The following is a 17,844-nucleotide window of genomic DNA, read 5'->3' as shown; positions in this document are numbered from 1 at the left end:
TCACCGCCCCCACCCCACATCTCCTTCTGCACTGCCAACACTACTCTGTCACATCACCCCTCATACCCACTCAAACCTCATCCTTATCTTAGCTGCACTTACTCACCTCGCCAGTACTCATCCCGCCACTACCACTCAACCCAATCCTCATACAATCTCATGGCTCTATCTCATACTCACCCTCTCGTGCATCTCTTTCACGGTCAGCCTCACTAAACCTGCCACTACCTGTGCTGCAGCCACAGGACATGCATCACATATGTGCAGTAGGAAGCGTAAGGCAAACGTGTCGTGAGCATGAAGGGGATGCTCAAGGGTGTTTGAGGGTTTGTCATGGTTTTTACTTATATTTAGTTTCTGATCAACTCACATCACATATTATATTGGCACCACTATTGCCACGTCTTTGCGAATCTTGTCTGGTTTGTGCAATAATGCCCTTTCCTGAGGATCACAATGAAGACCCACACCTGATCCCACCCATTGTGTCACTGCAGAGTGGGTGTAGGTGTATTTGCAGGGCTCTTTTGTGCAGACGACTGAGAGACGTCGGCGATGTCCCCGGTGGCACCCTGGAAGGATGCGGAGGAGAATTTGTTGAGGGCAGTGGTGACGTTGACAGCGACAGGTAAGAAGATGGTGCTGGGGCCAGCCGGGAGCAGCTCGGCATGAAGGAGGCTGCAGATGTCCACGACTACATGTCGAGTGACTCTGAGCCTCCGTGTGCACTGCTGCTCAGAGAGGTCCAGGAAGCTGAGCCTCAGTCTGTGGACCCTATGGCGAGGGTAGTGCCCCCTGCGACGCATCTCTCTCTGCGGTTGCCCTTCCTCCTGCTGTGCAGGTGGATGTGTCACAGCACTGTGTTGTGGAGCTCCACGTGTCAGAGGTGGACGGTGTGGCTGGCGAGGCTGGTGATGCTGTTCGCCCTCCGAGAAGGTCATGACTGCAGCTACGGCGGCCCCCATCCGCAAGATGTACATCTGAGGGGGTCCGCAAGGTAGGTACATGTCTCTGGACCCTGGGGTAAGTGTGCAAGTTGGTGAATTTGATTGTCAGGAGCAGGGTGGTGGAGGCCAAACTTTGTCCCAAGTGACAGAGTGGCCTCCTGCAATGAGTGAGGGTCTCCCCCCTCCACCTGTCAAATGGACCTTTGCAGCTGCCACAGGCTGATAGCTGCAACATGTCCATTTCAACTGGGAGTGTTTCCCCCAGTATGGGACACATTCCCAGTTGTTTCTAAAATCCCACCCCTCCTGACATATTCCCTTAATCAGGTCTGTTAATGACCTGAAATACCTAGGTTAATAGTCTCAAGTGGCACCCCACTGGCTATAATTGCCTGCGGGAGTCCCACATGAGGGGGCTGTACGCGCACGTCGGCGCATCTGTGGGGAACCCGGAAGTGGGCGGGTTGGAGCCGGGCTCCCGACCGCTCCGGGATTCCCCGATTTTCGGAGCCCCCCCGCCAGGAACACACCCGATAGCGGGTGCTAAAATGGAGGCCTATGAAATAGATGGCTTGAGTCCACTTTTATGTCTGCCACAATAAATTATGCAAGAATTTTGGATGATGCTCTGTCTGGAAAAGTATCCCACCAAACAAGAATTTTTTAAATTTGTAGCAATCCAGAATTGCCACCGCCCCCCCCCCAACCAAGCACAAATTCCAAGAAATGACTGCAGCAAAGATTGAAACCCTACGACATAGTGGACACAGGTTGTTTGAGCCCACCCTGTTTACGCAGGATCAGTTGGTGTAATTTTAACGTTCGGTGGGGGTGTAGAACGGGTGATATCGGATCAGCCACCCATTATACACCCTGTACGATTGGCCGTTCTGTTGAAGCTGCATTGCATCTGCCAGGGGCCCTACTCTGAGTTGGCCGACAGAAGGTATGTGAAAGCCACTCAAGGCCCCATGCTTGCTAATATTTTTCTCCATTTCTGCTGGAAAGCAGCTGCCCGAAATTGAGAATTCTCATCTGGTGAATCGAGCACAAATGTACACACTACCACTTTGTGGTAAATCCATTTCAAGTACTAATGTACTGCAATAGACTGTCAACTGACTAATTGTATATTGCTGTCAATGAATGGGGAAAAAACAATTCTAACTTGATTAATTGTCTTAATATACACCAAATCCAGTTTTACATGACTATTGTGCTAATAGAATAAATACTGAAATGTAATTTTAGTTGTTTCAATTGTTAAGATATACAGATTGCATCTGTGTTAGTTTAAAAATGCTGTAATTCAAACTAGGTCATGCAGTTTGATGCCATATCAACACATTACCAAGTTTATTGATGGACTTTCACTTAACTAGTGTGAAACATTTGAAGCTTAGTGTGCCCACGAATTCTGTTTAATCTTTGTCGTAATCAATGGAATATTAAATTACAAATAAATCAGGCAATGCAGCACTATACAAGGCAGCTCATTGTAAATGCTAACTTCCACTCAATGAATTCCCAGCGGGTTTCCAGCAGCAAACTACCGGTCAGTTAATTTCCCACCCACCTGCAGCAGAACGAGGCCATGGCGCAGGCTGCTGGTGGCCCTTGGTCACTCAGGTCAATGTGGGGACAGGGATTCTGGTGCATTTCACGGTAGGGAAGTGGGGGCAGGGCAGGGGTGGCCCAAACTTTGCCTGTGGGGACCAGAAGAGCATTCCTGTTCTTATCTTGAATGACCTCTTCTGCTTCTGATTCTCTTCTCACAGGACTTCATCTAGCTACATCGGCTTCACCAATCGGGCTAGAGCTAAAAATAAGATAAAGGAATTAAAATTGCTATTAGGGCCCGATGATGTCATCGGACCTCGATCTGCATATTTAAAGAAGGATCTTCAAGCTTTAGGTGGATGGCTTAGCTGCCTGTCCAGGAGTGTTGGTAAAAATTGGCAACGGCAGGCTTCCATTAGTCACCTGGTGGGTTTTAACTGCTTTACCACTTGGTTTCCAGTGGGTGGGTAGAGTTAAAATTCCCCCCAGTGGGTCTCCTTTAGTGATTCAGTTAAGATCAAAAGTGCATCATGTGGGGATCTTGAACACAAATCAGTGTCCTACCACTAAATTGAGTTAGTCATACATTGAAAGGACTTTCAAGAGCTCATTATCATCAGTTAATAACATAACCAGCTATACAAAAGTAGAAGAAGGCTTGATAAAGATTGATGTGTACCTTTGACAAACATTTTTTTTTAACCTAATTCACTTTTATAATGAGTTAGAAAATGACTGAATCATTTGGATATTTAAACACTGTGCTCATTTGTGATCTGTTTGCAGAACAGTTAACTATGAAAGTGGGGAAGCAGGTATCTATGCCAGGTCACTATGGCGTGTGGAGCCTCTTCAGATAAGGTAAAATAAAGACTTTCAGCTTTTGAGGACCATAAAAGGTGCTGATTCTAATTTTGTGTTTAGCATCGGGATTTTGGATTTGTCTGTTACTCCGGAATGCTGCCTGAGAGGCTCATTATGTAACTTCTTAAGCAGTCAGAGATTTTATGCACAGCGTACTAGAAGCTCATTCTGTTCATAGTTGATGTTGATCAATGAACACTGACAGAGCAACATTCTTTTGCTATGTACTGTGGAATATTGTTGAGGCTACAGCAAAGAGAACTTCATAAGAGACTGTTAGCTAAAGTTGAAGCTCATGGAATTGAGAGCATATTATTGACCTGGTTAGGAAATTGGCTGAGCGGCAGGAGACAGAGAGTAGGGATAATGGGCAGGTTATCAAATTGGCAGGATGTGACTAGTGGTGTCCCACAGGGATCTGTGTTGGGGCCTCAACTATTCACTGTATATATTAACGACTTAGATGACGGGATAGAGAGCCACATATCCAAGTTTGCCAATGACATAAAATAGGCAGCATTGTAAGCAATGCAGATGGAAGCATAAAATTACAGAGAGATATTAATAGATTAAGTGAATGGCAAAACTGTGGTAAATGGATTTCATTGTAGGCAAGTGTGAGGTCATCCACTTTGGACCTGAAAAAGCATAGATCAGAGTACTTTCTAAATGGTGAAAAGCTCAAAACAGTGGAGGTCCAAAGAGACTTAGGGGTCCATGTACATAGATCATTAAAATGTCATGGACAGGTACAGAAAATAATTAAAAAGGCTTATGGAATGCTGGCCTTTATATCTAGAGGACGAGAATACAAGGGGGTAGAAGTTATGCTACAGCTTTGCAAAGCCCTGGTTAGACCACACCTGGCGTACTGGGTTCAGTTCTGGGCACCGCACCTTTGGAAGGATATATTGGCCTTGGAGGGAGTGCAGCGTAGGTTTACTAGAATGATACCTGGACTCCAAGGGTTAAATTATGAGGAGAGATTACACAAACTAGGGTTGTATTCCTTGGAATTTAGAAGACTAAGGGGTGATTTGATCGAAGTTTTCAAGATATTAAGTGGAACTGATAGGGTAGATAGAGAGAAACTATTTTTGCTGGTTGGGGAGTCTAGGACTAGGGGACATAGCCTAAAAATTAGAGCCAGGACTTTCAGGAGTTAAGTTTGGAAACACTTCTACTACCCTTGGCATGTAGAAGTTTGGAACTCTCTTCCACAAATGGCAGTTGATGCTAGCTCAATTGTTAATTTTAAATCTAAGACTGATAGATTTTTGTTAACCAAAGGTATGAAGGGATATGGGGCTAAGGCAGCTATATGGAGTTAGGTCACAGATCAGCCATGATCTCACTAAATGGCGGAACAGGCTCGAGGGGCTAAATAGCCTACTCCTGTTCCTATGTTCCTAGTGTTTAGAATAAAAGTCTTACTTTCACACATTGTTGCCAGATGAAGGGAGCAATGTGGGAGAAATTCAATGGAGAAATATAGGAAGGTAGGATCAAGAGTAGGCCATTCAGCCCCTTGAGTATGTTCAGCCATTCAATTAGATCATGGTTGATCTGTACCTCAACTCCATTTACCCACCTTTACTCCATAACTGTTGATAACCTTAGCTCACAAAAATCTATCAATCTGTGTCTTGAAAATTTCAATTGAACCAGCAATCCATTCTAGGGGGGAGTTTTTCAGATTTCCACTACCTTTGTGTGAAAAAGTGATTTCTGTTTTCACTCCTAAATGGCCTAACTCTATCTTTAAAATTATGCCCTCTTGTTTTGGATTCCCCCATCACAGGAGATTCTCTGTATCTACCCTATCGAATCCCTTAATTATTTTAAAGACTTCAATTAGGTCAGCCCTCAGCCTTCTAAACTCAAGGGAATACAAACAAACTTTATGCAACCTGCCCTCATAATTTAACCCTTTAAGCCTGGTATTATTGTAGTGAATGTGCACTGGACCCATTTCCAAGGCCAATATATCCTTCCTGAAGTTCGGTGTCCAGAACTGAACGCAGTACTCCAGATGGGGGCTGACCAATGCTCTGTACAACTGAAGCACCACTGCTTCACTTTTGCATTCTAGCCTCCTTGAGATAAAGGCCAACATTCCATTAGCCTTTTTGATTACTTTTTGTACCTGTGCACTAGCTTTTAGTAATTTGTGTACCTGGGCAACCAAACCCCTTTGCTTCACCACAGCTCCTCGTATCTCATTATTAAGAAAACAGCAAGATCTTTCAAGGCATAATATTTTATTTCAAAAGATTTTTTATTTATTAAACATGAGTCATTTTATTTAGAATTTTAGTTAACCATAGTGAATAACAACATTTCTGCATGTTTTTTTCTCTTATTTAGTTGGAGTGGCAGTCACATTAAGTGGGGCCAGTCTTTCCGCCTACGGCACCTCACAACGGGTCTGTACCTGGGCTTAGTTCAAGATCAAGGCCTAGTGCTGCTGGATCAAACTAAATCAGACACCATAGCAACTGCGTTCTGCTTTAGAGCATCTAAGGTACAATAATAAGTAAGGTGTTCCTGATATGATGTAATACAGAATATAAGTATTGAGCAGTGAGGTACACCTAGAAAATAAATGTTATTCATTTTGTTATCTATTTTTTTCATCATTGTCACTCCTCATAGGCCCTGATTTTAACTTCAGTTGGGTTTTGGGCGGGTGGTTGTCGAGGTGAGTTGGAAGCTTACCCGCTGCTGCAGAACTCACACCCGGGATATTTTAATTCCTGGGCCTCGTTAACATGCCACTTCCCACCTGGAAGGTGCAGGAATTGGGCAGGAAGCAGCTGCCAGCCTCGCAAAAATCAGGTGGCCCAGGTCTGCCCGCCGGCATGCAGGTAGGTGTGGGGAAGGGAGTTCCGGGTGGGATTCGCAGGTAGGAAAGGAGAAGGGAGAGTCTGTGGCAGGGGAGGCCTAAATTCTCCTTCTGGGGCCCGGAGGAGCACCCGTCCTCTTCATCCTCCTCCTCCTGTCCCCACAAAGGAAAGTAAAAAAACTTACCTTTCAGGGGCTTTTCATGTCCTGATCCTCTTCAGAGCTGCTTCAGTATAAATTCAGGATAAGTAACCAGGGTGATTTTAACTGCCCACCTGTCTGGTTTCTGCCAGGTGGGTAAAGTTAATAGTCCCCCTATAACCTTACTGCCCCTCAGATAATGAAGCAGTCCGTGCCCACATGCAGCAAGACCTGGACAACATCCAGGCTTGGGCTGATAAGTGGCAAGTAACATTCGCGCCAGACAAGTGCCAGGCAATGACCATCTCCAACAAGAGAGTCTAACCACCTCCCCTTGACATTTAGCAGCATTACCATCGCCGAATTCCCCCACCATCAACATCCTGGGGGTCACCATTGACCAGAAACTTAACTGGATCAGCCATATAAGTACAGTGGCTACAAGAGCAGATTAGAGGCTGGGTATTCCGTGGCGAGTGACTCACCTCCTGACTCCCCAAAGCCTTTCCACCATCTACAAGGCACAAGTCAGGAGTGTGATGGAATACTCTCCACTTGCCTGGATGAGTGCAGCTCCAACAACACTCAAGAAGCTCGACACCATCCAGGACAAAGCAGCCCGCTTGATTGGCACCTCATCCACTCCCTCCACCACTGGCAAATCGTGGCTGCAGTGTGTACCATCTACAGCATACACTGCAGCAATTCGCCAAGGCTTCTTCGACAGCACCTCCCAAATCCGCGACCTCTACCACCTAGAAGGACAAGGGCAGCAGGCACATGGGACCAACACCACCTGCACTTTCCCCTCCAAGTCACACACCATCCTGACTTGGAAATATATCACCGTTTCTTCATCGTTGCTGGGTCAAATTCCTGGAACTCCCTACCTAACAGCAATGTGGGAGAACCTTCAGACTGCAGCGGTTCAAGAAGGTGGCTCACCACCACCTTCTCAAGGGCAATTAGGGATGGGCAATAAATGCCGGCCTCGCTAGCGACACCCACATCCCATGAACGAATAAAAAAATATGCAAAGAGGTGTGTGACTTAAGATATGAAAATGCAGCTGATTGTGCTTGCAAGAGTTTCTGTATCCCATGTGATTTTCAGATAAACATAAAACCAGCAATAATGAACAGAGCAAGGGAAATAAAGGTTTATACAGGTATGGCACAGTCTAGTGCACATTGTCATACAGGTTTTCATAACATTCAGATCTGCGGTCTGAGTTGCAAACTCATGTGACACTCTAGATTTTATGGTATTAAATAAAACACATAAAACCATGTCATATACATAAAACAATATTGTGGCACTAAACTTTTTTTAATGTTGATTATATCTCAAAGGAAAAACTGGACTCACATCCAAAGCGAGACACAGAAGGCATGGGCGTCCCTGAAATCAAATACGGTGATTCAATTTGCATTATTCAGCATGTAGCTAGTGGACTCTGGCTGACATACCGGGCTCCAGAAGCCAAATCAACACGTCTAGGACCTTTGAAACGAAAGGTGTGTGCACTATATGACTGTCAATGTAATCAATAAGAAATTTTGGAACAGTCTAAAGCACTGTAAACAACATGTGAAAGCAATAATCGTGACTCAAGGATGAATTTTATGGTCGCCATTGCTGGTGGTGCCATTGGGGCTGCAAGATGGGACAGAGATACTGGCTTAGACACCAAGTGAACTCCCTAATCTTTTTTGAATAGTGTTGTGGAATCTTTCATGGCCACCTGAACCTGGGTTTAATGTCTCATCTGAAAGATGGCACCTCCATCAATGCAGCATTCCCTCAGTACTGCTGTCAAGTATCAATCTAGATTAGGTGATGAAATCCTGGAGTGTCAGTGGCAGAGATGCGTTGGCCTTGATATTAACCCCCCCCCATGACAGGCAGGTGAGGGAGAACGTGACCCCAACATGCTGCGCATGTGCCCATCTCCTTTTTTTATGGAGGCGGGTATCGAGGCACCCAAGTGTCCCACCGTGGAAATGCGGGACACTTCATTAACATATTTAAATAGGGCTCCCACAGTGCAATTGGGAGCCCGATTTAACATGCACTGCCGTAGTGAAAGGGAGGCGGAGCTGCCGGCTCCACAAGGTTAAGTGGCTTTTTGCAGCACTCCTAGTGGGCCAGGAGTTAGCAGGAGTGCTCCCCCAGCCCCTCAAGGAAGCCTTCGGCATCCCCCCCTGCCGATTGTGGCCTCTCTCTCCTGCCCTGATCCATCCCCCTGCCGTGATGGCCTCTCTCCCTGCCCCAAGCTGCCATGGCCAAACTTCACCCCTCCCCCCCCGCTCCTGATTGCCAGTGACTGGCCGCAAGGGTCCCTGGCTGTGGTCTCCTGCGGCTAGTTTTCCCTCCCGGCTGCCAGCCAGGCTGTTAATTTGACCGGCTGCCGGGCAGGAAAATTACCACAGGCCTGAACTTTAACGTGTGTTGTTCATCCCAAGCATTCCACAGAAAATATCAGCAACATCGGTAATTTACATTTCACAGATGTATCAGTCGGCGACTGAGGCATTGTTCAGCAGGGTAAACATTGTCATCATTTACCCCATCATTTACTGCCATTTTGTTTTTCACCTGGCAGGTGTTCCCAAAGTCATGGCATCATTGATGATACCTCGGTGGCCCACAGGGCCCTGCACTCATTCCTAATCCCTTCATGAGCTGCAAAGGCTTCCACTCCGTCAACGTGCAGGTTCTCTGTCACCACAAAGAAAAGGATCATGCAAATGATTGGGATTATATGACATACACAGAAGAGTTCGAGGATGGTTGCTAGGAGGCATAGGGGGTATATGTCTGCGGGGATTTTTCCTCAGCATAAAGTCTGTTTTTCAGGGTTTCTGTGGCTCTTCGGTAGGCGAGGAAATTCTCCCACCCCACCCACCCACCCACCCTCTTCAGCTCTTGCTCCGGTCATCTCAGAGACAGCTGTAGACCACAAATATGAGACCCATGCAACCACCAGAATCGTAATGGAACAGAGCTTCAGATGCCTGGACAAATATGGAGCATCTTCTAATATGGCCCCGCCACATTTTCCATTGAAATCAGTGGAAATGAAAAGCGGGCGGTTTCTATAATGGGCAGCCGATCTGCAGTTTTACGCGCCCTCATTGTCGAGACTCACACATTAGAATGGCTTGGGTGAGGTACTGGAGAGCTGCCAGCACTTATGGAATTGTACCCTTGCATGAATTAGTCCCTTGAGGAAAGGAGGGAAGAAAAGTGTCCTTAACCAAAAAGGGCAGTGTTATGTCCAAAAAATGAGAGCAAGTGAATTTTCATGTTTATAATAATTTCAGTTTTGATGTATAGAATCATAGAATCATAGAAGTTACAACATGGAAACAGGCCCTTCGGCCCAACATGTCCATGTCGCCCAGTTTATACCACTAAGCTAGTCCCAATTGCCTGCACTTGGCCCATATCCCTCTATACCCATCTTACCCATGTAACTGTCCAAATGCTTTTTAAAAGACAAAATTGTACCCGCCTCTACTACTGCCTCTGGCAGCTCGTTCCAGACACTCACCACCCTTTGAGTGAAAAAATTGCCCCTCTGGACCCTTTTGTATCTCTCCCCTCTCACCTTAAATCTATGCCCCCTCGTTATAGACTCCCCTACCTTTGGGAAAAGATTTTGACTATCGACCTTATCTATGCCCCTCATTATTTTATAGACTTCTATAAGATCACCCCTTAACCTCCTACTCTCCAGGGAAAAAAGTCCCAGTCTGTCTAACCTCTCCCTATAAGTCAAACCATCAAGTCCCGGTAGCATCCTAGTAAATCTTTTCTGCACTCTTTCTAGTTTAATAATATCCTTTCTATAATAGGGTGACCAGAACTGTACACAGTACTCCAAGTGTGGCCTCACCAATGCCCTGTACAACTTCAACAAGACATCCCAACTCCTGCATTCAATGTTCTGACCAATGAAACCAAGCATGCCGAATGCCTTCTTCACCACCCTATCCACCTGTGACTCCACTTTCAAGGAGCTATGAATCTGTACTCCTAGATCTCTTTGTTCTATAACTCTCCCCAACGCCCTACCATTAACGGAGTAGGTCCTGGCCCGATTCGATCTACCAAAATGCATCACCTCACATTTATCTAAATTAAACTCCATCTGCCATTCATCGGCCCACTGGCCCAATTTATCAAGATCCCGTTGCAATCCCAGATAACCTTCTTCACTGTCCACAATGCCACCAATCTTGGTGTCATCTGCAAACTTACTAACCATGCCTCCTAAATTCTCATCCAAATCATTAATATAAATAACAAATAACAGCGGACCCAGCACCGATCTCTGAGGCACACCGCTGGACACAGGCATCCAGTTTGAAAAACAACCCTCTACAACCACCCTCTGTCTTCTGTCGTCAATCCAATTTTGTATCCAATTGGCTACCTCACCTTGGATCCCATGAGATTTAACCTTATGTAACAACCTACCATGCGGTACCTTGTCAAATGCTTTGCTGAAGTCCATGTAGACCACGTCTACTGCACAGCCCTCATCTATCTTCTTGGTTACCCCTTCAAAAAACTCAATCAAATTCGTGAGACATGATTTTCCTCTCACAAAACCATGCTGACTGTTCCTAATTAGTCCCTGCCTCTCCAAATGCCTGTAGATCCTGTCCCTCAGAATACCCTCTAACAACTTACCCACTACAGATGTCAGGCTCACCGGTCTGTAGTTCCCAGGCTTTTCCCTGCCGCCCTTCTTAAACAAAGGCACAACATTTGCTACCCTCCAATCTTCAGGCACCTCACCTATATTTTCATTTGTGCATGTGTAACAATGTTAGGAAAAATGTGCACTGAGAAGACAGTTTTTCATGTTTCTAGGCAATATTGCATCAAGAAGGACATATGGATGATGGTATAATTTTGCAACGTTGTCAAACTGAAGAATCTCGGGCTGCTCGTATTATACGCAAAACAACAAACTTGTTTAATCAGTTTATCAGGTACTTGATAGAAAATCACTACTTGGTGCTTTCCTGAAAACAGTTTTGAAGGAAAGAAATACATTCTCCAGCCTGTTCAAAATCCTACATCTCCAAGTCACAAGTTCTATTTCTGTTCCTTGGTCACAAGCTTAGCATGGTGATGCTGAACTCAATACCTCCTAACTCTAATTATTGTTCCCAGCTTGTGTTTTACATGATTACTGTATGTTAGAAGGTGATGCTAACCAACAGCTTAAGTGTATGCTGAATGCAATTATTTGGCAACCACAGAAGATTTTTCCCCTTTGACTTTTACTTCTAATGGAGATTTGGATTTCACTGCAGTTTGTTTTATTACAATAAAAGCAATATTATATATGTCTATAAATGTTGCTCAATTAGCTAAATGTTATTGATTTACTCTGTAAGTAAATTAGTCCTCTTCTTCCTTACCTACATGCTGCCCTTTAAGCCCGACATAATTCGCAGATATGGGGTCAGCTTCAATGTGTTTACTGATGGCATCCAGCTCTACCTCTCCAACACTTCCCTTGATCCCTTGACATTCTCTGTGCCGTCAGACTGACTGACATTAGGTCATGGATGAGTAAAATTTGCTCCAACTGAGGAAGACTGAAGCCATGGTTGTTCTCCTTGCCATAAACTCCACACCGTTAAATTGTTTCCATTCCGCTTCCCCAGCCAATCAGTGAAGCTCAATCAAATCATGCAAAATTTTGGTTCCCTCTTTGACCCAAAGCACAGCCGAGACTACTCGTTCCATTTCCACAACTTCTCCCACCAACTTGGCTACCTCTCCTGCAGTGCTGCTGACACCCTTAGCCATGTTTTTGTCACTTCTAAATCCAATTTCTACAAATCCCTCCTTGCTAGCCTCCTGGCCTCTTCCCTCCACAAACTCCAACATACCCCACTGAGTCCTGCTTACTCATCACTTCCTTACTTTCTGATTCACATTGACCTTCTGGCCCCAGTAATAACTGCAAGGCGGGAAGGGAGTGGGGGGTGGGGGTGGAGGTGGGGGTAGTTGGGTGTGGAGGATTTGCGGCCAGGGACCCGCAGATCCTGCCGAATTTAACGGCAGGACCTGTTCTTAAATTTTTTTCAACAGGTTTCTCGGCCACAGCCAGCCAGATTGAGAGTCTGGCTAGTTGTCGGACGGGAAGGAAGCCAGGGTGCAGAGCAGAGACAAGTCTGAATTAGACATCGTCGGGGTGTGGAAGGTAACCTTGGGGGGCTGGGAAGCACCCCTGCTCCTCCTGGCCCACAAGCAGTGCTATAAAGGCACTTACCTGGTAGATCTGGCCCTTCACGAACCCCGGGAAACCTGGCCTGCAGGCATTCTAACTAAAAGTCAAATTAAATTGGAGGCCCGCAGCCTCTTTAAGATATTTTAGTGACCCACCCGCCTCCCCCCCACCCCAACCTGCCCTGGGGGGTTAACATGACTCCTTCTGTCTCCCAATGTATTGAGTTTATAATCCTCATCTTTATCTTCAAATCTCTCTATAGCCTCACCCCATCCTACTTTTGCAATCTCCTCCAACCTTATAACCCTCTCCACAATCTTTGTCTTCTGACTCTGGCCTACTGTGAACTCTTTCCTCCTCCCCCCCCCCCCCCCCCCCCCAACTTTCCTCCCACCTTTGGTGGCATAGCCTTCACCTACCTCTGACCCACTCTCTGAATCTCCCTCCTTAAACACTTCTGCCATTCGTATTCTCAAACTTTAAAAAGGACCTTTTAAACCATCATTTTGTTCAAACCTTTGGTCACCTCTCCTATTTCTCCCACCATGACTCAGTGACATTCTTTTTTTTATTTTTCTCTTTGCAAAATGAATGTTTTACTACATTAAAGGGGCTATTTAAATGTTGTTGTTGAAAAAAAATCATTTCAGCTATTGTATGCACTATGCTTAAGTCGGTTAAGAAATACTTATAGACACATTTCTGCAGGGGTCTTGATTGCCTCGGTGAAAGTGATAAAAGTGCACCAGTCAAATTACCCATGAAAGAAGTTGTGGAAGCCTTGCAGGACCTTATCATCTACTTCTATCCACCAGAGGAAGATCTAAAACATGAAGATAAGCAGTACAAACTACGCTCTCTAAGAAACAGACAGAACCTATTTAAAGAAGAGGTAAGATATAATACCTAGTTTGTATTTGCTATTGAATACATTTTTATTTCTCCACTTTTTAGGCAACGCGTTGTCAATCCAGAATTTTTTTCAAACTTACAGATTTTTTCAGTGTCTATTAAAGTCCACCTTGCAAATGATTTTGGTTCCCTTTGACATCTCAGGTGGAGTGCATTTCATATTAAATACAATGAGTGCTACCTAGCACCTTTGGGTGAAGATTTCAGAACTGTTTTCTTTGGTGCTGTCACTTTGAACATTCTGACAGTTAATCAGAAAGTCACTTGAATACATATCTGACTCAAAATGTATGGAGAGATATCACAATTGGAGTTTTTTTTAAAATTGAAATATACTGTAATCAGTAATGATTGTTCTCTTTTTCTTAAGTCACTTGTACTTTCCTTTCCTCTATTTTTGATCTCCCTACTATTTCCTAGGAAAAGAAAGAAAGACTTTCATTTATATAGCACCTTTCATGACCTCAAGATGTCCCAAAGCACTTTACAGCCAATGTGCAGTCATTGTTGTAAAGTAGGAAATGTGGCAGCCAATTTGCACGCAGCAAGGCCCAAAAACAGCAATGTGATAACGTCCAAATAATCTGTTTTTTAGTGATGTTGGTTGAGGGATAAATATTGGCCAGGACACCAAGGACACCTTGCTTGCTCTTCTTCAAAATAGTGCCATGGGACCTTTTACGTCCACCTTCGGTTTAACGTCTCATTCGAAAGACAGTACCTCTGACGGTGCAACGCTCCCTTAATACTATACTGGAGTCTCAACCTAAATTTTGTGCTCAAGTCTCTGGAGGGAAACTACTCTCTGGGCCTTTGCCATTATTTGCTAGAAGATATGCAAGACTGACCCAGGGTGACTTACCCTCCAATTCCCCGTCACTATCTGTGGCAAGGTGCCTAATTTAACTCACTTAGCACCTTGCTTGATGACATGTCTAAGTGGGAACTCATCATGGTATAAACGTGGTACAACACATTGGTACTGCTGTGAGTTGAGCCGTCATTCCTTCCTGTTAATAAGGGCAAATCTAAAAATAACATCACTGACTTGATATAAAATGATTTCAACAGCATAGAAGTGAGAAAAATATTTTAAGTAACTTTGCCTTCTTCCAAGGATATGTTACAGTGAATTAACATGCTGATGGGATGAAAGTCTCCTTTCTCTGTTGGTTGTGAGGGTCTTTTGTAAAATTAGTCTCAGCACTCGCACCCCCACCCTGTGCCCCCCCCCACTCCCACCACCAGTTCTTAGCAGGACAAGCTCACAGCACAAACAACTCTTAATGTGGCACTGACTCACAATCTCACTGAGAGAGGCAGTAAAGATGGGGTGGTGTCAAAAGAGGAAAAATTCACATCGGTGCAGTGGAGTGGCTTTCCAATGGACATTGCTGGGGAGAGTAGAGAAGTTGGACTCTGCATCTGGCTGTGCAGGACCTAACCTGGGGGTGCTTGACACTAACACTTGGTAACAACATTTATCAAGCATATATAAAAAAAGCAGAAAAGTGCTGAGTTCCCTTCAAGCTCAAGCATGAGAGAACAGCATATTAGGTTCAAATATTATTTTCAACTCTGATTCACAAAAAAAAATTGAGATAAAAAGAGTTACTTCTGGTTATATCCATGTTTTAATACTTACATAACAGGTTAGGCACTTTATTTTTGGCTACAATTTCACCACAGTTTTTTGACAGTTTCAAGACAGAAAACACCAGAGCAGTAAAGTCGGTAGGGCAAACCTTTGCTCTGTAGCAACCCCATCTTACAATGCTATTCGTGTCTTACCTTTGTTCTCATCTTTAAGTTATACTCCTTCGTCTGGGCCACCTGTTAAGTCCTCTGAGTAGTTGACATGAAATTCACTCTATCAAATTGCCACATTTGTTGCCTCCTTAGCATATCTGGGGAGACCCTCCACCTCCAAAAATCTGATGGCACATTCCAAAATATCGAGGTTACCAGTAACTGGAGAACTTGATTGGTAAATTGTTCTTTTCTCAATTGTCATTATGCCATTAATCAACATTTGTATTAACTAAATATTTGACATTGATACAAGTGGCTTGTTAGGTGTTTGAGAAGAATTGAAGTATCCGTATTGCTGTAGTTGACAGCTATTTGTTTAGTCCATAAATAATGTAACTATTATAATAATATAACTATCCCAATCATTTCTTGTTATGACTGAATATTATTGTGACACAATTCTGGCAGAAATACAATGTACAAAGTAAGAATACTGCACACAGATTAATTTACCTTATTTCTTGACTTTTTCTTCAATCTCTCGATTATGTCAGGCAATGCTGAGATTGGTTCTGAATTCCATTGACCGGTTGAATGTCTACCACAGTGCGGCACATTTTGCTGAACTTGCTGGTGAAGAAGCTGGAGCAGCATGGAAAGATATCTTGAATTTGCTTTATGAACTGCTAGGTAAAGTCCTACAATTGCACGTTTCCAGTACATGTAGCAGATGGATGAAGAATTCTTAAGAGCTCATGGGATGTACCAAAGCAATGTAGTATTTTTCATTGGTCTCAGATGTAAAAATGTAAATACTTTGAATGATTTTCCTGGCTAATTTGAATAGTCCCTGGTGAATTCGTTTTTAATTATTATGTATACTATGCAACATCGCTGCATACTATATGTGGAATTTGACTGAAAATAACGTAAGGGAGAATGTTAACATTGATTTAATTTTGTATGTTATCATATTGATCAGAAAAAGCTAATCACTGTCCCTTTTTATTCTTGAATTAGCATTATATGGCAGTGAAAACTATCTTACAGAAATTAGTATGTCAATGGAAAACTACAAAATGAAAATTAAAAGAATTAAGTGAAATTAAAATAATATAATAATTGGAAATTTCAAATGAATTAACCTAAGCAGTCAATTTATAGTTGGTGAATAGATTTTTTTTACATATCTAGATCATTTTTTGTAGTGTTGTTACAACCTTTTGGGGAATTGAAGTGTGTTTTACTTCACGTGTGTTTTACAATCCAATTCTGTTATATTCTGCTTAATTTCTCCAGCTGCACTGATACGTGGTAACCGTAGCAACTGTGCCAAGTTTTCGAAAAACTTAGACTGGTTGGTCAGTAAATTAGACAGACTGGAATCTGCATCAGGTAATATAGCTTTTTATTTGGTTATGAAAAAGAGACACTATCATGCTCTAATAGCAATTTAAAGAAACAATATTTAATAAGAAAATATTAGTATTTTCATTTTATTTTAATAATATGTGTACTGGAATACTAGCCTGGATCAAGGGTAGAGAGTGGGCAGATCGTCCGGTGGAACTGGGTTCTGCTGGGATTCTGCCCTTTTTTTCAATCCAGCTATTTTCCAGTGGTGGGGGGGGGGGGAAAGGAGGGGCATAGGCAGATGTTCTGCTACCTCCCCTATCTCAACGGGGCATGTCGGGTGAGTTATCAGGCTACCCCAGCAATCTACCCCTTTATGCCCTTCCAAGGCCTCAGTTGAACTCAGGCTGGCCGAGAGCTGGTGTGAGACCCTCCGAGACCTTTTAAAGGGCCCCAAACCTTAGCCGGACCAATCCCGGAGGGGATCGATGATCTTCTGCCTCGAGGTATAATGGAGTCTAAACTTTATTTTTATCTTTGGCCTGGAAGGGCCTGGGGCACTGCAGGCAGAGCAGTTGTGGGCCACTACGCTTTACCAAGGCAGGATTAGGGTTTGGGTCACTCGAGCGGCCATGCAGTTGCCAGCAGCCCAGCCCAACTATGCACTGACCCTCTACCTGCAATTTGGAACAGGGTCTCTATGGCTTGTTGCAAGGGTGACTTGGGTTCCATTCTACTAATCTTCTGCTGCCGTAGCAGCCCAGTGGAATTTTGGGCCCATGGAATATTTTGAAGTGTAAGTATGTTTTTTTACACACAGAAGAATATGAAATGTTTCCATTGGTGTACCATCATATTGTTGTGCAATTACTTGAATAAGTAGGCTAATTTGTTATAACTCTTTAACAAACAGTACCAGCCAAATCTTTCATATTCTCATACAGTGTTTATGTTGTGCATTCATGCTGGAACAAATCTGGTGTGCATTGCATTCCAGAGCAGACTTCACATTGCAATTCATCCCTGATCCCCTCTCTAATGCTATCCTAATGTTATGGAAACTCAATCTGTTTGCTTTGAGTTTCATGTCCATATGATACTGCTACTGGTCCATGGCAAATAAGCTGCTGGTCTGACTAAAGTGAGGTTTTACTCTCCATGCACGTCTCCCTGGCAACATGAGATGCAGCCTTTCTTTACATCTACATAACT

The 17,844-nt window shown here is 43.9% G+C and overlaps 1 protein-coding gene across 1 annotated transcript in view; it reads left to right on the top strand.

The window, feature by feature from the left end:
• ryr3 (ryanodine receptor 3) overlaps window positions 1-17,844 on the top strand; it is a 399,971-nt gene that overhangs the window by 109,098 nt on the left and 273,029 nt on the right. Inside the window, exons 9-15 of the mRNA XM_067991361.1 lie at window positions 3,294-3,368; window positions 5,739-5,895; window positions 7,709-7,873; window positions 11,241-11,362; window positions 13,324-13,507; window positions 15,834-15,969; window positions 16,579-16,674. Of these exons, the coding sequence (XP_067847462.1) occupies window positions 3,294-3,368; window positions 5,739-5,895; window positions 7,709-7,873; window positions 11,241-11,362; window positions 13,324-13,507; window positions 15,834-15,969; window positions 16,579-16,674 (935 nt within the window). The remainder of the gene's footprint in view (window positions 1-3,293; window positions 3,369-5,738; window positions 5,896-7,708; window positions 7,874-11,240; window positions 11,363-13,323; window positions 13,508-15,833; window positions 15,970-16,578; window positions 16,675-17,844) is intronic.

Source organism: Heptranchias perlo, chromosome 10 (assembly GCF_035084215.1).
Source record: "Heptranchias perlo isolate sHepPer1 chromosome 10, sHepPer1.hap1, whole genome shotgun sequence".
Lineage (NCBI taxonomy): Eukaryota > Metazoa > Chordata > Chondrichthyes > Hexanchiformes > Hexanchidae > Heptranchias > Heptranchias perlo.
Note: the sequence above shows the minus strand (reverse complement) of the source record. Positions and strands in the feature narration are given on the sequence as shown.